The 20,308-nt window shown below is 49.9% G+C and overlaps 2 protein-coding genes across 10 annotated transcripts in view; both read right to left on the bottom strand.

Annotated features, from left to right (window-relative positions):
- Nucleotides 1–1,271: 1,271 nt before the first annotated feature.
- COG7 (component of oligomeric golgi complex 7) lies at nt 1,272–17,913 on the bottom strand. 3 transcript variants are annotated; one of them, XM_042438089.1, is made up of 18 exons: nt 17,764–17,913; nt 16,484–16,690; nt 15,804–15,952; nt 15,511–15,627; nt 13,470–13,638; nt 12,905–12,987; nt 12,511–12,633; nt 8,094–8,292; nt 6,886–7,013; nt 6,375–6,529; nt 5,811–5,927; nt 5,255–5,320; nt 4,764–4,947; nt 4,211–4,348; nt 3,948–4,031; nt 2,890–3,004; nt 1,999–2,142; nt 1,272–1,702 (listed from the first exon to the last, which is right to left on the bottom strand). In XM_042438089.1, the coding sequence occupies exons 2-18, from the start codon at nt 16,647–16,649 to the stop codon at nt 1,536–1,538; spliced, it is 2,304 nt and encodes a 767-aa protein (XP_042294023.1). In that variant the 5' UTR covers nt 16,650–16,690; nt 17,764–17,913; the 3' UTR covers nt 1,272–1,535. The 3 variants fall into 3 exon arrangements, with proteins under 3 accessions (XP_042294023.1, XP_042294025.1, XP_042294024.1); XM_042438091.1 differs by having other exon boundaries at nt 6,375–6,526; XM_042438090.1 differs by having other exon boundaries at nt 17,686–17,771.
- A 329-nt stretch (nt 17,914–18,242) lies between these two features.
- Nucleotides 18,243–20,308, bottom strand: part of GGA2 (golgi associated, gamma adaptin ear containing, ARF binding protein 2) — a 9,393-nt gene continuing 7,327 nt past the window's right edge. For all 7 annotated transcript variants that reach the window (XM_042438092.1, XM_042438096.1, XM_042438094.1 and 4 more), the window contains 4 exons: nt 20,043–20,153; nt 19,774–19,943; nt 19,224–19,334; nt 18,243–18,527 (listed from right to left, as the gene is read on the bottom strand). In XM_042438092.1, coding sequence (XP_042294026.1) covers nt 18,417–18,527; nt 19,224–19,334; nt 19,774–19,943; nt 20,043–20,153 — 503 coding nt within the window. In that variant the 3' untranslated portion in view covers nt 18,243–18,416. The remainder of the gene's footprint in view (nt 18,528–19,223; nt 19,335–19,773; nt 19,944–20,042; nt 20,154–20,308) is intronic.

The following is a 20,308-nucleotide window of genomic DNA, read 5'->3' as shown; positions in this document are numbered from 1 at the left end:
GGGCAGATGGAGAGCCCAGGGCGATGTGAAAGCCCATAAACATTGGCACATCCTTGGGGAGGACCAGGAATACCCGGCCAGGCCACCAGCCCAGGGCAGCCAGATCCAGTCTGGGCAGCCTCTCTTGGACCAATGCTGACTTTTCCCAGGCCATAGAAAGGGGCCGGTCCTGTTTGACTGGGAAGGCAAACAAGCTGTGCCTCAGCCAGCCAGGGCCAGGAGGGAAAGTCTGTGGCTGACCAGTGGCAGCCCCTTCTCTGAGGGGTATCACCCCTCAGCCTGGGACTGTGGGCACTGGATCAGGGGGAGCCAGAAAAGGCCCTCCTCCCACTGGGCACAAGGCAGCCGGGAAGGAGGAAAGGGCTCTGGGTCCCACACCATTCCCTCTCCCCTCCTGAGTTCATGCACACTTGGGGCAAGAGCAGGACTGCCCAGGCCTCCCCCTTCACTCGATGGAAGCAAGGTAAGTAGAGGAGGTGGCAGGAAGGGTCCCGGGTGCTGCAGGGGGCCCTTTGCTCTCCTACCCACCTCGGGCCCTTCACCCAGAGCAATGCCTGGCCAGGGCAAGCAATGCCAGCCTCATCGTTGGAGGGGAAAGGAGCACCACCACAGGTGCAGGACCAAGAGACATGAGGGGGGAGGCATCTGGGTTCCTTCCCTGGAAAAAAGGAGTGAGTCCCATCCAGAGCCTCTCAGGGCTGAGAACATTAATCTCATTACTGCAACCCACCAAACTGGTTTCCTTGCTGAAGCAGAACAGGGTGGCAGTCCTGCCTGCTCTGCGAGGACAGCCTTGAGCAAGAGGCGCCCACAAAGCATCCCTGGCGCACGCAATGCCTCGCCATAACTGGCGCACACCAAGCAGCCTGTTCCTCCGGCATCACAAGCAGGCAGCCGAGGGAGGGAGGGAGGAGGCCTGCCGTGGCTCAGCTGCCCTACAGATTCATCTTTCTTTGCTAGAAAAGAGCCATGGCCCCCTCCCCATTTAAATGATTTCCAAATGCAACTGGATGATCACAGGGAGAGGGAGAGGAACAAAAGGAAGTGGGGGGGTCTGTACCTCCCTATTCATCAAGAGCCCCCCTTCTAAATCCTTCTGCCCTGCACCCCAATTTCCCCCTGCAACCAATTTTGGCACTAGCACCAAAGTGGCCAGCTTAATGGCGGGCCCCACCCTGTAAAACTGAGGCCATCACATAGACTGCCAGCCCTTTGTGCAAATGCCCCCCACCCCAAGCAATTGATAGTTGCACTGTTATGGAGCTAGCTGAGTAACTTACAAATCTTAGTAATTTATTCAAATCACAAGATGAGTCATGTACAAAGAACCTCTTCTGTGTGCCCTCAACAACCTGTGGAGGCACTGCATCTGAGTTCCTCTGCAGGCCAGCTCCTGGCAGGAGCACAACAACCCTGCAATGTGTGTGGGGGGAGGGGGCTCCAGGCACAGACAATGGAGTCCCCGTGCTCTAGACAACTCTGTCTCAAGGCACCCACCTGGGACCCCATACTTCAGGACAGATATCCAGGCCACTTCAATAGTCCAGGCCCCTCATGGCTGCGATAATGCTGGCCAGACGCCGGGGAAAGTTCTTGGACACCTGCTTGTAGTCTTCTGGTTTGGTCTTGAGGAGGGTGACAGTGTTCTGGAGGGCCTTGGAAGGCTGAAGGCCCAGAGCATCCATCACATTGGCCAAGTAGTCTGCAAGAGCACAGATGACCATCTCTGGAGGAAGCCCAACCAGGCGGCCCACTAGCCCAGGGGAGATGGGACCTAGTGGGGCTTGGGGTTCACCTTAGCTCCAAGACCCTCACACTGCAAGAAAGGAGGCAGGGTCCCCAGGCCGGGTGAACAGCCAGAATCCTGTCCCTGGCAAGAGCAGCCCTTATGGGACCCCCAAGGAACCCCCCCCCCCCCAACTGTCCTACTGGTAGGAGCAGGGTGAGGACAGCATTTGTGGCCTGACTGAAGCAGAAATCCCCCCCACCCCCACTCACCAATATCTGTGGCCAGCTGCTTAGTGGAATGTAGAGTGAGCTCCGGGATCTGAAGGATAACCTCACAGTAGGTCTGCATGGTGGCCCTGGCCAAGGAGCCCAGCCAGTAGTCGGCCATGTTGTCCAACTCCGGAAGCTCATCACCTGAGGGGGAGGAGAAGTACACCTGCGTGAGAGATATGCTACCTGAACCTCAGAGAAGAAAATGGCTTCTCTGCCCTCCCATCTCTTTGTCTCCAGTGGCAACCCTATCTTTCCTTCCCAGATCGATCTGGTACAGGTTGTTGGCTGCAAAACCCAAGATGCACATGCACATACACACACTGCTGCCATTGTGCAGAGTCTTGGTGCCAGGAGGGGATTAGAACAGCACATGGACTGGGACACGGCCAGCACCCCATGGATAACAAAAGTGGGATAAGACATTCTCCACATATGCCCCCCCCCAGAAGACAGCAGACCCCCAAAGATCTTTGCAACCCATGAAATGAGGAGTCCTGGGCTGGGCCATTTGGTCACTATATCAGCCCCCAAAGATCTAAGAGGAAAGAGACTCACGATGGGGAAAACTCAAGGCAATGCTACCTCACTTGCAAACATATCCCTCCTTCCTCCCAACAATGGACCCAAGTTGGCCCACAGCATAAATTAAAACAAAGTACAGCTAAAATCAATGATGAAAAGTTTAAAAGACTGTTAAATAGAGTCTCCTGTTAAAACACCACAAGGAGGAAAGGGGTGGCCAGGCCCCGCAGAAGGTGATGAGGGATCGCACATAGGTCTCCCTCATAGGCTTCCCCCTTAGGTTCGGTTTGGGAGGAGGGATGCTGGAAGTTGGAAGAGCAGCAGAAAAGGACCCTCCTCGGAGGTCCCAGGAGTTACTCTACGCACCTTGCTCAGGAGGGAAGGGGAGTTTCCCAGCATGCAGGGCCAGCTCCAGCGCAGAGTCCTCCTGGGTCACAAAGGGCTCCAGATGAAGAGGCAGGGAGAGAAGGTACTGGCCAATCTGGAAACAAGCAGAAGAATTTCCTTCTGGGACAGGACAAGGCAGCAACATGGGGAATAACTGCCCCTCCACACAATCTGCACTACTTCTGTTATTCTAGGCACCTCCTTTAACTTGGGAGGCCCTGTCTTGGCAACCCCAAAACAAGGCTGCAATGGCTCTGGGGTGACCTATAGGCTAGGCTCTGGGGCAGAGCCCAGCTGCTGAAGCCCAGCTCCCATACTGAGTTATAGCCCCACTCCAGTTTTCATGCCTTATGTCCTCTCCCCTTAGTCACTAGTTTCTATAGACTGTTTTGGGCCTCATATCCTCCATGGGGATTTTCCAATTCTTGGCTTTATCTCCTAATGAAATCCTTCCCCTGGGTGTCTTATGAAGCTCCATGTCACCCTCAAAAACACAGGAGGACGAGGGAGTGGCCTTATGCCAGGCTAGAGTCACGGTCCCTCTAGCCTAGGAATGTCATTCTCCAGTGAAGCCCCTTCATCCCATTTCTCTCAGGCCAGGAAATCTCTTTCCCAGTCGCTCAACTGGAGAGGTTTGGGACTCCACCTGGATCAGACCGGACCTGATCAGCCAAACCTTTCCCATGCCAGAAACAAGAGGCACCCCCAGTCACAAAGGAGCCAAGGAGCACACTCACTTACTGTGCTATTTACCCCTGCACCTGTGCAGAACCCCTGATCCAGAGAGCAGACACAGACCCTCCTGGCATAGGACAAGGTCTCCCAAGATGTGGTCCAGGCCCCTGCGCACGGTCACAGAGGGAGGACCCTGGTGAGGGTTACACTTGCCCGGCCAGCTGGACCAGGGAACAGATTCTCCCAAAGGCCACTCTGCCTTTCTTCCCAGAGGAGCAAGATGGGTCCTCCAGGCAGCAGTCATACTGGTGGTCTTTATATTTTACACATGAACACACACACCACACACCAACTTCTCTCACATTGCTGATATATTCCAGGGGGGTGAGGCTGAAGTTGGGCAAGTCATCCGTGAGCATTTCCCCGTTGCCTCCTGTACTCCAGCCCTGGTTCAAAAGAAGCAGAAGGAAAAGATGGTGGCCAAGAGAAGTGGAACTACCAGGGGATCCCCTCTCTCCCTACTCCCAAAACAGGCCTCTATTTGGGGAGGCCTATTTGTTCCCCACTTCTCCCGACCCAGGTGGGGACTGAGTGGTCATGGCTGCTTCACGGGGGATTTGCCCACCTCCATCTTGGCGACCAACAAGAGCTGTTGCTTGATGCGAAGGAAAACGGAGTCAAAGGCCAGCTGGTGGGTCACTTGGTTGAGACGTGCGAGGGCCGAGCGTGACGCTGACAGCAGGTTATGGCTGGTCCCTTTCTCCTGAAGGTGGCCACAGGGGGTATTTCAGTCACAGTCTGAATTTTCCTTTCTGTCTTTGCCTTTGTTTTAAATGTTTTTGCTGCACATTGTTGTGTGGGCTCTCTTTTTTTGATAATCTTTTTAATCATGCACTTCAGCATTTTGAATTTTCAATAGCTCATAGGGAAGCAGTGGAACTTACTGCCCCAAGATCTAACAAAGCAGCAGTATTCACCCAGGGAGAGATCCTTCTGTCCTGCCAGTTAAGCAGCACATGTGCATCTAATTTAAAAGGCCCTTTTGGTGCAACCCAGAGAGCCAGAAGGGGATTGGGCTCCTCAGCTGCTCCATCCGACCCAGCCAGCCAGGAGGGTTCAAAGGGAGAGGGGCCTTGGTCCAGCAACCCACCCCACCCCAGCCTCCAGCCCTGCCCCACCTTGAGAGTGTAGAGCATCTCCAGGAGGGCAGCGTACTCGGCCGGGCTCTCCTGCTGGAGGTAATTGTGCTCCTGCCAGGGGTTCTTGAGGGGACTCGGCTTCTCCGAGGGGGATTCCTGGAGCCCACTCAGGCTGCAGGGGCTGTAGGAGTCCGAGAGGTACTTCCCTGCTGCAGAGAGGATCCTGTAAAGGGCCCAGGGACACAAATGGCATTGGCACCAAGGAATAGCGGCTGGAGAAGAGTCCTCAACTGCACACCCCCTTCCTCTGTAGTAAAGTGGCTTCAAGTAGGGCTCCTCAGTTGTTCCTATGTCCCTGCCTTCTAATGTGCCAGGGACTGGCCCTGTACTTGTGGCCACTGGCTTCAGGATGTCCCCTTAGCCCTGCCTGGGCTTCATAATGGCCACCACATGGACCACAATGCCCCCTGCCTGCTCTCTGAAGCCTCCCTCCCTCCCTCCCTCCCTCAGCTTTCCAGAGCGAGTCCCACCTGTTTGCCAGCTGCTGCTCAAAGTCTCCACACTGGCGCAGGAGCTCCCCACAGGTCCCGATGATTCTGAGGGTGAGGCGGGGGGGGGGGGGGGGGGAGAAGGCAGCCGTGACAATCACTACATTCACAAGGCCCCAAAAGGACTATAATGGAGAGAGAACCCCAATCCCACCCAGAAAAGAAATGTGCTGGATGAGGTGTGGTCTCCCCAAGACTTTCCCTAGGACTGAAGCAATGGACTTTGCACCAAGTTTAAGATTCTGACTTCCTTGCAGCAGGCAACTTGGCTTGCTTGCTTATCAGCAACTACTTGCTCAAAAAATGCTTTCAGCCATGCATCAGGTCTCTGCTTGAGATGCATACTGTGGGGATTGGAGGAGGGCTCTGGGCTGCTTAGGTTAATCCAGGCAGGGGGCACAGGGCAGAGAAAGAGGCCAATAGGTAGATAGTGAAGAGAAGTCATGGACTAGGTGTGCTTTCAACACATGGACCAACTCATGCTAAGCAATAATATATCAAGGTATGCTTGGAGGAAGTCAGTCCCCCCACTCCTCACCGAACTGCTGTCTGGAAAGCACTCCAATCTTCCTGGAAGAATGAATCTGAAGGGATCTCATCCAACTGACATTTCTTCCGGATGGACTGCAGGGCGTTGCTGAAGTCTGAGACGTATCTGCAGAAAGAGAAAGAAATGGCAACAGCCCATGCAGAGCAGGGTTGCCAGGTAGGGCAGTTACCACAAATTGGGTGGGGGAAGGAGAGGAAGAGGGGCCAAGGCTGCAGGAAGCTAACTCCCCTTGCAATACCAGCCCTGTACATCCTCTGCCTCAACAGAACCCCCCCCCCCCCCGCCAGAAAAGCAACTCTTAACAAAAAAGCAAAGTTCTGCAGCTTGAACACATTTATCTAAACTGAGCCGACTGGCACAGGCTCTTTGCCTTACAGCAGCCCTTACAATCTGTCCTCACTGGAAAGCCAAATTCTCTGCCCACGACCCCATCCTTGTGGACAGGGAGGGTCTTGGGCTTGTGAAGAATCACAAAATATACACAAGCCTTGCCAGTCCCGGGGTACTGGGAGGGCGGCCCTGGTCTGCCTGGCCAGTGGCCAAAGAACTCACTTGCTGAAGAGGGACCGCAAGGCCTTGAGGAGGCCACTCACACCAAGTCCGTCCGTCAGCTTGAGGCAGTTGTCCACGGCCCCTGAGGCCAGGCCAAAGAGCTTGTTCACTGAGTGGCTCAGCTCCTGGACGCAGTCGATGACCTCTCCGTGCTCCTGGGGAGACACATAATCTACAATCACATCCTCAGGGAGGTTTGGGCAAACAGGCACGATGGCCAGGGCCTAGCTCCTGAAGGCAAATGAGAGCCAGCATTTGATTCTGACCAGCAGACATGGGTTCAGTGGATAAGGTGCATCCACCAAGAAGGTCTCCCTCCCTCCCTTCCTCCCTAGAAGTGACCCACCTCACCTCTGAAGATCAGGGGGCCTGGGTTGTGGACTCAGCTGAAGATCTCCATCCATTCTGACTTCACAACTCTAATGAGAGCTACCCTAGCACACCACTTTGTGAAAAGTGAAAAAAAGATGGATGGGACCAGTGGGAAAGTAGGGAAGGGGCTTCTGTTTACCAGTGGGATGACGCTCATCTGGATGAGGAGATTCTCTTCCTCCAGGTCTCCGTACTGCAGCTGGAAGGGCTTGTAGGGGCCGTAAGTGGCTTCCACCAGCTCCGCCACCTTCACCAAGTTACACTCCTCTGAAAGTCCAAAAAGAAAGGATCACACCTGGGCAGGGGCTTCAGAGGTTACCCCTCTGTCTGCCCAACTCTTTTGTTCCCAAGAACACAAACAAATGGATGTGCCACAATGACTGCAAAGTCAATACCTGTTGTTCCTCTAGTTATGGGCCTGACCTTAGGCAACCCTATCTTCACATTTTCTTGTCAAGGTTTATTCAAAAGAGGTTTGCCACCACTGACTTCCGTGGAGGCTGAGAGAGTGCAACTTGCCTAGGGTCACCCAGTGAACAGGGTTTCCACTGCTGAGCGATTAACTGAACCCTGGTCTACCAGAATCCTAGTCCAGCACTCAAGCCACTACATCATTTTGGTTCCTTCTGGTTTGTTAATTCCCTTTTGTATGACCCAAAGTGTGGGGATTCCCATGGCCAGGTAAGGATTTTAACTCCGGTCTCTGGGAATCCTCCAGTTCTGGCTCAAATCCAACCCAAAGCTCTTTTTGATAGATATTAAGCTTTAGGAGAAGCAGGTCAACCTTTGAAAATTAGAAGAGAGGCATTAAAGAGCTAGCAACCTGCCCAACAACAGTGGCAATGGGAGGGGGTCACAGTCATATGGGGAAACCGAATGGTTGGATCCCACCCAAGGAAAGTTCTCTCCCTGCCCGACTCAGCACAGGAAGCCTTAGGCCACTCAAAGATGCTCCTCCAAAGGCAGTTCTGCCCCCTCCTCCCATGGGACTGAATGGGAAAGAGGGACTGGGATCCAAGCAGCATGTCTAAGCAGCAAAAAGTGCTAAATGGTGTTTACTCAAGATAGACTCCATAATGTTCACTTCAGCAAACACCCTAAGAACTGTGTCAACAATGCTCAGGCAAGTTAAACAAAGTTTGGTACAAATGTTATGTAACCAATAAATACCATCAGTGCAAGGTTAACAAATGGCTTTCCTGTGAAGGGAAAGGGAAAACAATGTTTTTCCCATGTACAAGGCGAATTAAAAGAAATGCATGCCCCAGGGGCACTTCCTTAAGGGCAATCCTGCCAGCCTGCAAGGCATGAGAGAGGAAACCTCCTGGCCAAGGGGTGGGCACTTACTCAGGCTGGGCAGCATGGCAGCCTCCAGGCCCCGGGCAAAGTAGGCAGTGGTCTCCCGAAGCCCCAGCAGGTGGGCCAACTTGCCTTCGGGGCCAATGCGCTCCATGGAAGTGGTGAGGCAGGCAGGCAGGGAAGGCACCAGGGCCCCCAGAACCTGGAGCAGCAGCACCGTCACAACCTGGTGGGGGTTCCTGAAAACCTGCAGATGGACAAAACAAAGGCTGCATGGCCATCTGTCAGGGATGCTTTGATTTGGATTTCCTGCATAGCAGGGGGTTGGACTGGATGGCCCTTGAGGTCTCTTCCAACTCTATTATTCTATGATTCTATGTGTGCCAACAATCTCATGATTTGTTCAGAAGGGGCTTGCTCTTGCTTTTCTCTGAAACAGTGTGACTTGCCTAATGTCACCCAGTGGGCTTCCCTGGCCAAGAAGGAATTTGAGCCCTGGTCTCCAGTTGTACTGTAGTGTTCAAACTACAACATCACACTGGCTCTCAGCCTGGTTCGAAAATGCTGCTAGTTGTGTGTGTTAAGAGATGTTAGGGACATTAGGGACTTCAACATCCAAAAGTCCCAGCCAGGACAGCCAACAGTCAGGAATTCTGGGAGTTGACATATGGAAGGCCAAAGTGTAAGAAGGACTGGACAAAACCCTAGAGAAGCAAGCGGAGGGCTCACGAAGCATTTGGGGAATGGTCTTTACCTTTCAAAAGCAGCCAGGGAAGTTTTTGTTTGAGAAGGGAAGTCAGCTGATCAGAAAACCCAAAGAATGGGTTCACAGCAGAGTGCCTATATCTCATGCTGGGGGCCTCCATGACCACCTCCAGCTGTTCTGGTTGCAGAAAGACAGAAATGAATGTGAAGGGAAGATTTTATGAGGGAGGGGAGGCTAAAGGAGGATGCTGGGTGAGCGTGTGGCAAGTGCAAAACCTGCCATTTATTGGAAGCCATAAACTGGACCAAGCTTCATGATGACCTTTGGAGCTGGTGGCCTTGGATTGGTTCAAAGCAAGAGGAAGCCAGAGAAGGTTTATAGATGAAAAATGGTTACACTTGTTTGCTTTCTCCTGCTACAAACTGTATGACTGTGCAGAAAGACAGCAGCGCTTCCTAACTTCCAACTAGAATTAGCACTGGTCAAAAAGGTATCCTTGAATCTCAGCTGCCTAAAGCATTTTGTTGTCTGTGGAGAGCCTGTAAAAATCTGGGGCCCATCCCAGCATCTGTGGTTCAAGTCTTTGAGTAAATGAATCAAAATGTCACTGAGGTGGCCCATGGGAGAGAAGGAAATTCCTTCTGGGATTAACCCATGCAGATAATAACACTGTGCAATGCTCAAGCGGCTGGGCGCATAACATTTCCTTATGTGTGAACAATAAGGCTGGTGTGCCTACAGGTGCTGCGCTGGGTAGGAACAACATCCACAAGTTACTCTATGGCTCCACCTGGACTCAAGGCCAACTTGTTTTGAACTGGGAATGGTTATCACATCCTGAGAAATATATAGAACCAAATGTTTCTGAATACAGTATTAACAAAAGAAAAGAATGCCCACAGACAATTTACATAACTTTAAAGCGGGCAATGAAGACACAGAAACAGTTAAAGGTTTCCCATACCTTGACTCAATCAAAATTGAGACTGTAATCAAGAAATCAGAAGATGACTAAGACTTGGAAGGGCAGCTATGAAGGATCCTCAAATGTAAAGATATATCTTTGAATGCCAATCAGAACCATCTTAGACACAGTATTTTAGATCTCTAAGTATGATTGTGAAAGCTGGACAGTAAATATCAACACATTTCAAACTGTGATGCTGGAGGAGAGTTTTGCAGATACTGTACCATGGACTCCTAAGAGAATAAAAGAATGGGATCAAGAGGAAATCAGGCACAAACTCTCCCTAGAAGCCAAGCTGACTCAATGAGGCTGTCGTACTTGGAACATATCATGAGGCAACATGAATGATTAGAAAATATATTAATGCTTAGTTAGTTGGAAGATAGAAGGAGAACTGTGTGACAAGTGAGTGGACCCAATCAAGGAAGCCACAGCTCCTTCTTTGAGTCTGCAAGACCTGAGCTAAGGGGGTCTTGGAGGTCTCTCATTCAGAAGGTCATCACAAGTCAAAGCTGACTAGATGACAAATATTACAGCAACAAAAATATTTCTGAATGGTCTCATTGCAGAGCCAGAGTCCCACAGGCTTTCCTAATTGGAGAAAGTGTTCAGCCAAACACCAACAAAGCAGAGAAATTCCAAAGGGTGACCGATTCTCATTAAAGCTTCGAAATCCCTTATCTTTCTTTATAATCTTGACAATGCTTCTCACAACTCAATCAACCCCAAAGAGGCCGTTATAGAATAGGAGGCCCTGCACTTTTGGGGGTCTGAGAGAGAGAGATAGCCCAAAAAAAAAAAACACCTGGGAGTCCCCCATCAGGCCTGCAAGAGGAGGGGTGGGCAAAGGATCCTGCCGGGCATCTGCAGGAAGAAAGCAAACAGTTAGGGAAACAAAGGGGAAGAACACACAGGGATCAAGAAGAAAGAGAAGTGGGTGATGACTGATTTCTTCTGTCACTTTTATGGCCTTTAGCAGCTTAGCTGTTAAAATGGCCTGCTGCTTACATATCCCATATTCATTGAGGATTTAGCAGAAGATTACAAGAACCATTATTTAAGTTGGCTGATGCATTATTTTTATTCATCTGAGCTTCTCACAGAAGGCAAATATTTACCAAGTCCCAAGCATGCTGAGGACTTGACTGTGCCTGATCACATCTGATTCAGAGTCATGTCCCTGAATGGGTAAAAATCAAATCTGGGGCAGAATCCACATGGAACCTCAGTGGAGACACCCAAGAGGCAGTAAGACAGCGAGTCGATTTCATAGGAAAATTGTCCAAGATTATCACGTTTGGGGAGCTGAGCAGGGAACTCATTCCAGGCTCCTTGCCGTAGAGTGAACTTCCAGCGGTTGCCAGAGATAAAGATCAGCCTTTCCCCTTCATGGGTGAAAGCCTCCATCAACCTAATCTGATGAAGTTGGCAGCTGGCGACAAAAACGCCTGCTACAAGAAACCAGTTTTGCCTTGAAGATGCCAATGGGGCACTCCAGGTCTTTTCTAATGCTGTGGCAGATTTAGGGTTATACTGAACAGGTGTGCAGCGGTAGGCACCACCACAGGAATTAATCCAGGGCCTGTATCCAAGCAGAAACCCCCAGAGACAACCTTCAGGGGCATCTCACAAGCCCCTCCAATGGTTCATATCTGCTCTGTTTCTCTACAATCTGTCTCTCTGCGGAAAGAATCTGGGCCCAAAGGATTGCACTTGGATGCACTCAAGATTCAAGAAGCGGGCCATAGGGTACAACCAAGTGCAGAGGTGCAAGGGCACCTGAACAGATGTTCTTAAAGCAAAGCAACTGGCCCTTAGACACTCTCTGGCTCTTCCAATGCAAAGGCCTGTAAAATTTATAACAATGGCTCAAAGTGTGCAACTGTTGAGTTGTCCAGAAATTGGGGGGGGGGGGGCTGTAGGACACTAACTGCAGGTGATCCAGTCCAAAACATGATGAAGGCCAATGGCCTCTCCCAGACTCTTCAAATTTATATCATGCTCCTTGGCTGAATGTAAGTTCACCGCCTGCCTCACAATTAAATGCTGTCTGAGCTGCTTATACTCAGCTTTAGAAGTATCTACACTCTGCTTTTCAAAGCATCAGTTTTGTGGTTGAAAATAAACCTGCCTCAGTTATTCTGGCTCTACCAGGGAGTTCTACGGAAAAGTCAGTCTGAAATCCAACCCGTCTGGCTGCAGAATTCCCCGTGTTTTCAACCACCTCTCTCTTGCCCTCAGAGTCAGGAATTTGGTTTAAACCTCTCATCTGCACACACCTGCACAAGAGGTCTCTCAGGATGTTGAATTGGCCTGACACATCAAAATTCTACATGAGCACAGTGTGGTCATAGAGGTACAGAAGACATGAGTGTCATCTTTGTGGAAAACTACATCTGCTAGCTGGAAGGACCCAATTTATGTTCAAGCTCTTCTTATTTAGTGAGACAGAAATGGCTAAGGATTTTGCAAGGAAAGTTTGCTTAGAGAGGAAATCCAGACTAACTCCATGGGCTGGTTTACCAAATGCTAGAGGGGACGGACTGGCCAGGCCAGAAATGAAAAGGGAGTCGACGGAAATGTTGCAACCACCAGCCTGCCGTTTTTGTTCGGCTGAGCAATTCAGACGCATTTCAAAGAGATGAGGGAGATAGGGCAGCCCCGGGGACCAGAGCAACCACCCGCAGGCCTCTAGTGTATGGCCAAATCTTTAACACCTGTGTGACCACTTGCATGTGGGACCACAACTCCCTCCAGGACCTTCCCTGCCCAGCAGCCCCCACCAACTGTACCTGCATGGCCCACTGGAGCTGTGCATGCCAAGTCCCAAGAAGCATGTCGTAGAGCTCTGTCAGCTGCCGGTCCAAAGGGAGGTCGGACTGGCACAGGTCCTGCCAGACGGCCACCAACTGCACCTGAGAGCAAGAGAAACGGCCAAGACCACTGTCAGAAAAGGGGGGTCATGCCCAGGGCATTGTTTAGGTTGCCTGCAGGGACACTGTGTGGAACTGGTAGAGGGGATGGGAATTTCTTCTTCCAGAGTAACATGGAAAACAAAATCAATGCATAAGGGCATTTGTAATCCAATACCACCCAGAAGGCCACGTACATCCCATAGCTCTGGTCTAAAGAAACTGTCAGCAACTCTTTCAGTGGGAACAAGAAAGCAATGGGAGTAGGGGTTACCTTGTGGCATTTGTAGTAGTAAGACAGTAGCTGTGGCATCCGGTCGATTTCTGTGAAGACTTTCACAAACACTCGGGCCTGATCTGGGAAGACACAAAAGATTGTGGGGGTTCAGAGGTACAAAATGCTCTGGGAAAAAGGGCATGGAAATCCACCCAGCTAGGTCTGTCCCTCCCAAGTGGAAGCACCAATGCCCACAGTCCTGGCCCTGGGCTGGCAAAGCCACGGACAAGGAGACACTACTCTGATCCCATCCTGCTCCTGCTACTGGGGGGCTTTGGGCATGGGGCACTCCACGCTCCACATTTTACAGATAAGTGGGTTGAAAGAATAATGATTAAAACATGACTTTTTGTACATCTTCAGCTATGCACGGCCACTGTGCTCCAATAGGAGCAGAGCCAGGTTGCCAGGCTCAGGTATGGGATGCCCCCTGCTGGCAGTTTCTTAACACAGCTGCTGGACTATGGAGGATCTGGACCTCCACAAGGAAGTCCTTTTCCCCCCACCAGAAGCCTCCAGTGCCCCCTTGCCAAGATCACAGGGCCCATGACTCCCTCCTCACCAACAGACTGAGTGCTGAAAGCAGACACGATCTGTGGGCTTGCCAAGGCCTCCAGCCGGTTCTTAAGGGCTTCCAAGTGGACACACTTCTCGGAGTAGTCCGGGGTGTCCACTAACACAGCCAGGCTGTTCTGCATGCTGGTCAGCTTGCCTGAGATGACCAAGACATCCTGCAGGCAAGAGAAGGCCAAAACGGAGTCACTGTCACAGACACTGAGCATGCCCAAGCCTATAGCGTTCCCAGGCATTGCATGACTATTATTCGCTATTTTATTGAAAATATCACAAGACACATACAATATAACACACAACATCATCCAATACATAAAATCCATATACACGTACATATACTTATACCAACAAAACATCGGAACACCAATTCTAAATTGCTGTTATATATAGCTAACTTAATACACTTCCATTAGACCTTATAGCACTTTGCTTACTTAGCTTAACTCATTTCCCTCTAACTTTATACTAAGTAAAATAAACATCTCCAACCTATTGCTTTGGTCTATCATTAACAGAAGTTGTTTTATTTCTAAATGAGATAAAGGAACAAAGACCGAAGGGAAAAGGAAAGCGGAAACGTCAATAGGAAATCAATTTGCTATTGAACATTGTGTATTCTAAGAGTTTTATATTCTTGTTCCAGATCTTAAACTTCATCTTCAAGTTTTCTATGAAACATAACTTTTTCTAATAGTCTTATATTTCTCATAAGCAGAGGAACCTTTACTTAAATAACGCTGATTTAGGAACGATATAAATAAAGATGATCAAATCTCAGATCAGGTTGTCCTATTCATATTACTATTTCTAGACATTCCCAGTCTTTCTGAATTATCTCTGTGTCATTATCTTTCAGACTGGCTGTTAAGATATCTAGTGTCTTAGTTTCATTTAACTTGGCCAACCACTCCTTTTCTGAGGGTATTTGAGAGTTTTTCCAGTACTGAGAGTACAAGATTCTGGCCAAAGTTACCATATATAGAATTAAACACAAAGATTCTTGAGCATGTTTATCATCCAATACTGCCACCATATTTAACAAGAACAAATGTGGATCCAACGGGATGTCAACCTTTAAAATATTTACCATTAAACTCTGGATTTTCCCCCCAAACAGAACAGCTTTATCGCATTCCCACCAGGCATGGAAGAAGGTGCCTTCCAATCTCTCACACTTCCAACATTTACTATTTTCAGCTTTATAAATCTTGTTTATCTTTACAGGCGTCATATGCCATCTGAACAACATTTTTGTATGGTTTTCTTTATAGTTGTGGCATAAAGTAAATTTTTGGTGTCCTTCCAAGATTGTTCCCAGAGTTCAATGTCTATTGTTTCGCCTATACCTTGCACCGATTTTATCATGGAGTGTCTAATACCTGTACACTCTTACCTTTAAGATTTTATAATAATTAACCAGCTGCTTATTCCCTTTTTTTCTATGATCTTATATAATTCGTTTGCTTCTCTAGAAATTTCCGTATTTTTACAGTCTAGTCTAAATCCTTCTGCTAGCTGAAAATACAGATACCAATCCACTTTAAAGTTATCATTTTCTAGTTGTTCTCTTGTTTTTAGTGATACAATTGCATTGCTCTTCCAACAGGTTATATCTCTATATCTCAGCTATTTGACATTTTTAATTTTAATCCATTGAACCCTTTCCTGCATTCTTATGTATTATTTATATGTATTATGCTACTATTTATGAGATTGTACGCCAGGGGCAGGTTTACTCGTATCTATTTTATTGTTTGTATGTACAGCACTGTGCAAATCTACAGCACTATATGAATAAAGCATAATAATAATAATAATAATAATAATAATAATAATAATAATAATAATAAATGGCTGACATCTGAGCGCTGCCAGAGAGCACCAACCTGAAGAGCTGCAGGTGCAGCGGATGGAAGGATGGAGCGCACTCCCCACCTGAAACAGCCAATCTATCTCAGCCATCACCCCTCTGTCTTTAGCAAAGGGGCAAGGGTCCCACATTTCCTTCTTTTGGGCATAGGGTGCCATACCTGCGTTTTAAAGGTCTCTTCAATGTCGGCACTGAGGGTGCTCCACTTGTCTGCCTCCTGGAGAGAGTCTGCTGCCAGCTGCATCCGGGATTTCACGTGGTCCAGCTGGACTAAGACCTGGAAGACACAGAGCCACACCAGTCTGGCGTGAAAGGCATCTGGAGTCCTTTCCTTCCCGCCACAGGTGCAAGGGCCCCACATTTCCTTCTTTTGGGCACAGCCATACCTGCTGCTCTTCACATCACCACCACCCTCCAAGCTCCTAGCGATGCCCATGAAAGAGGGCTGGGTACCTGCATCGACTGAGCTGTGTCCTGCTCCAGCTTCTTAATATCCTCCCTCAGCAGGACCATTTGCTCCTTCAGGAAGGCAGCCTCCTGCTTCAAGGCCTCCACCTCTCGCAGGACCCTGGGCATGCTCTGGAGGGCCTGGTGGCTCGTCTCTGTGGAAAGGCAAGGCAAAATGACTCAGCGGGTGTTCTTTAGTTTGAGCTAAAAATGGATTTAGGCATTTACTGTGCAGTCCCAGACCATTACAACATAAGACATCCATTGGAAATGCTTGGTACCAGAAGTATTTGGGTTTTGTTTTGTTTTTAATATTTACATATACAAAAATGTCTTGGTGATGGGACTCAAGTCTAAACACAAAATTCAGTTATATTTCATATACACCTTACACACATAGCCTGAAGGAAATTTTATATGTGGTATTTTTAATCATTTTATGCAGGAAACCATGTTTGTGTACACCGAACCATCTGAAAGCAAAAGTGTCAGTAGCTCAGCTGCCCATGTGGATGATTTTGGTGTATTTTGGACAAGCAAGACGCAACCTGTACTGGTGCAGCAACAAAGCTATTAAGCTGTCTGCTCTGCCAATATGGCCACTTCTGTCTCAGGCTAGTCAAACCTGCCCCCTCCGCAAAAAAGACCCCTGGAGTCCATGTTTGGATGAGAAGACCCTGCCTGACCTTCCACGGCGTTGTTGACCTCTTGGATGAAGAGCTGGAGCTTCATCACCAAGGTGGCTGCATGGGCGTCCACCTTCCCAGGGGCTTCTTGCTGCACTGACCGGAAGGCCCCGTTCACCCAGGACTTCACCTCAAAGTCATCGGCCAGGAACTTGGAGAAGTCCATGATGGTCGGCCTTCTGGCAGTCAGGACAGCGGGAACAGAACCTGGAAGAAGGACGTAAGAGGGATGGAGGTGAAGGCGGACGCAGCTGCAAAGTCAGGAGGAAAACTCAAGTCCAAAAATCCGTTATGGGAAATGTCATTATGCAGAACGTCAAAAGCAAAATGGCTCAGTGGGCTGAGAAAGGCTGCGCCAAGAACCCGGTAAGGCAGGTTCCTTAAGACACCCTTGGGATAATCTGATTTAATTTCAAAGCACACTTAGGGGGCAGTTCTTAGGCTGCATTCACACTGGAGAAATAACTCGGTTTGGCAGCGCTTTAACTTGTTGTCTGGCTCAAGGGTATGGAATTCTGGGAGTTGGAGTGTGTTGTGGGGCTCCGCTCTGGACCCACAACACACTCCAACTCCCAGAATTCCATACCCTTGAGCCAGACAAAGCGGGGCCAAACCGGGTTAATTCTCCAGTGTAGGTGCAGCGGTTCTCAACTATGACCACCGGAAAAGACACATTTCGGATGGTCTTAGGAACCGAGACTAAAATAATGTTACGGTTGGGGGTCACCACAACATCAGGGACTGTATTAAAGGGTCTATTAAGGTCTCTTCTTGGCAAGGTTTCTTTGCCTTCCTCTGAGGCTGAGAGAGTGTGACCTCTGGACCATGGTCAGGAGAGTTAGAGTTAACTCTTCTGGACTTCAGCTACCACAACGCCCAGGGCCATCATAACTCCCAGCATCCCCTAATCAGCATGGCCACAACGGCTACTACAGTTCCCAGAATCCCCCCCAAGTCAACATGATGGCATCCACACTGGAGAAATAACAGTTTGGCACTCCCTTTCAGCATCCAGGCTCAAGGCTGTGGAATTCTGGGAGTTGGAGTCTGTTGTGAGGGTCCGCTCTGGACCCACAACAAATTCCAACTCCCAGAATTCCATAGCCTTGAGCCAGACAGAGTTAAAGCGGTGCCAAACCGGGTGTATTTCTCCAGTGTGGATGCAGCTCAAGAGCCCCCTCTGATGGCAGAATGAGAATTACAAGGACTCCCAGCATCCTCCAGCCACTATGGGACCACTGCAAGTCCCAGCATCATCGCTGCCCTTAAGAGACCCTTACCTGCCCCCGGAAGACACCTGCGCGCAGGCGCACTGCTGCCTCCACTCAGTCTTCTTCGTCAGCTGACAGCGGCCGCCATCTTGGTCACGGGACTGGCTCCCGATAAGCCCCGCCCCCTGGCGTCACTCTGCCCTTCTCTGCTAGAGACTTCCGGGAGCTCCCTCGCCCCGCCCCCTCCAACCAAAAGGCTGCTATACCTTTAAGGGTCCATTGAACTGCAGCAGAGTTTAATGCAGCCTGACACCGCTTTAGCTTTTCAAGCTCATTGCTATGGAATTCTGGGAGCTGTTGTTTTGTCCAAATGAGTGGCTGAGACAGTGATGCTGTTACTTCAGTGTACACAAACATTGTTTCATGCACAAAATTACGCCTGTCATGGTGCTGGTGCCACGGCAAACTACAAATCCCAGAATGCCATAGCTCTCTCTTCAGGATCAGTCAAGGAAAACATCCAGCAGCATGTATAAACTCCAACCACCTTTAGATAAGGTTATGTTTTTATCAAAATGCACCGATTGCTTTACAGAAAGAAGGCACAGCCATAGTCAAAAACACTGGAGTGAACATCTGGGAACAAAGTCCACAGGGGAGGCCAAGCCCAATCCAAGGCGATGTTCGTGGGCATCCAGGCAAGCAGCCACCGACTGCCCCCTTCAGCTCAAAGGCCAGAGGTCTTCATGGGGGAAACTGGTCACCTCCCCGAGTTCGTCGTGGGTCTGTCCATTCTGAGTGAATAGGAGCCTGTATCTCAGCCGCAAAGGAGCCTGTAGGGAAGGGAAGGGAAGATGGTCTGATATTCCTGGATGGATTACGGTGCCATGGCTGACTGTCCAGGAGCCCAGGGCTGAAGATGGAAAGGGGGCTGCTTGCTTCCTCTACTCCTGAATCTCCTGGCGATTCCTTTTACTATCAATACCTTCTGTGCCACTTGGGTAACTGAGGGGAAAGGCATTGGGATCAGGCTATGAGTCCGCAGTGGAGTCACAAGACTGGAAATAGGGGTCACCTATTATTATTATTACCACCACCATCATCATCATTGTCGTCATTCCACATTTCCATACAAATTGGGACTCAAGGTGGCTTGCAACCCAACCCAGGCAGGCTGTATAAGGGGGGGTCATGAACACTCTTACACTGCTCTCTGTTGCATTTTGTTCAGCCTTCGTTCAGTCATTTATTTAATTTCTATGCCACCGTTCCCAGATCCTATTCCGCATGCACACAAGGAACGGGGTGATAAGCCTAATTTTTGAATTGCTGCTGACATCACATGCCGGCTCCTTTTTCAGGCAGGCCTTGCTCTCTGCAGCCCAACCAAGTCCTCCTATAAAGGATGGGGGCACAAGACCTCCACTCCTGGCCTCCCAGAGTGTGGCTGGAGCCGACTGAGCCCCCCATTGGCATGCCAGCCCCTTTGCACACACATGCACACACACACACACGCACACAGGACATACCTTTTGAGGGTTGTTCAGCAGCAAGACTTGGAAGATCACTGCTGGGGGCAGAAGAGGGTTGAAGGCTGGAAGCTCTGAACCTGTGGCCGGCTGAAGCTTGATGGCCATAGACTGCCATCCATAAAACAAAAAAGGGAAAAGACAGGAAGAGTCATTCACTCAGCTCAGGTATACAAGTTCAGCAAGGGGCAGGCTGGAGCAGGAGGGTCATCCAGCTATTTATTTGCCACTCTTTTTGCCCCTGGGACATAAATGCCAATTTGTTTCTTCAGCTCTTTTCTCCAATTTGTCGTTGGAGATAAGAGTGTATGCAAATGGCATAGGATTGAGCTGTGTTTTGCATTTTAGAAAGCTGTTTCATGGAGATGTAACCTGTTGCTCTATGGCTTATGGCTGTGCAGATGTGCTTAGAATTGCACTGGGCTTTTTAGGTTTGAAGGGGAAGGTGTCCAAGCAGGGAGAAATTACATTTGTGCTCCTGGGCTTTGCTTTGGTCCCACCCGGCATCCCTTCAGCCACCCCTGGGGCTGGGGACAAGGATCTCTCTCACCTTGGGCACAGCAGCCTGGAAGAGGATGCCCAGGACAGGGTGAGGAGACATGCTAAGCAGGGAGAGCACCAGCACCTTGATGGCCGGGTGACTAGGAACACGGTCCTGGGAGAAGTGGAGCATGGCCTTCAGGCCGCCCCACTCGAAGACGGTGACGGGTGGAATGACGCCTGTTGGGAAGGAGAAGAAACACGTGGAGCAAGTGAGAGTCCATGGAGGGGACACTGAGGCCCTGCAGCCCCATCAAGGACCCCACCCACCTGGCTTACTCAGAGTAATTGAATCCAGCGGGATGAAAAGCGCAGCCAAGGAACTGCTGCAGGGTGGCTGGGATGGTGGTGCTTTGGAGGCCCTGCTGGCCACAGGGCTGTTGGGAAGGTCTGAGAGAGACAAACAGAGAGATGTAGGCACTGTCTTCCCCTGCAAAAGAAGTGTAGCCCCCCTTCACCTCTGCACCCCATCCTCAGGTTACATCTTGCCTGGACTGTTAGTGCACTGGCATTCCTTGTGACCTTCTCCTTCTGGCTTCTGTCAC

This window comes from Sceloporus undulatus, chromosome 8, assembly GCF_019175285.1.
Source record: "Sceloporus undulatus isolate JIND9_A2432 ecotype Alabama chromosome 8, SceUnd_v1.1, whole genome shotgun sequence".
NCBI classification, from domain to species: domain Eukaryota; kingdom Metazoa; phylum Chordata; class Lepidosauria; order Squamata; family Phrynosomatidae; genus Sceloporus; species Sceloporus undulatus.
Note: the sequence above shows the minus strand (reverse complement) of the source record. Positions and strands in the feature narration are given on the sequence as shown.

Coding starts and splice junctions, on each gene's coding strand:
- COG7 (XM_042438089.1), bottom strand. CDS start 16,649: ATGGACTTCTCCAAGTTCCTGGCCGATGACTTTGAGGTGAAGTCCTGG. Junction 13,639..15,510: donor AAGAGACCTTTAAAACGCAG/GTATGGCACCCT, acceptor TCTTGCCTGCAG/GATGTCTTGGTCATCTCAGG. Junction 5,321..5,810: donor GCTTTCCAGACAGCAGTTCG/GTGAGGAGTGGG, acceptor CCTCACCCTCAG/AATCATCGGGACCTGTGGGG.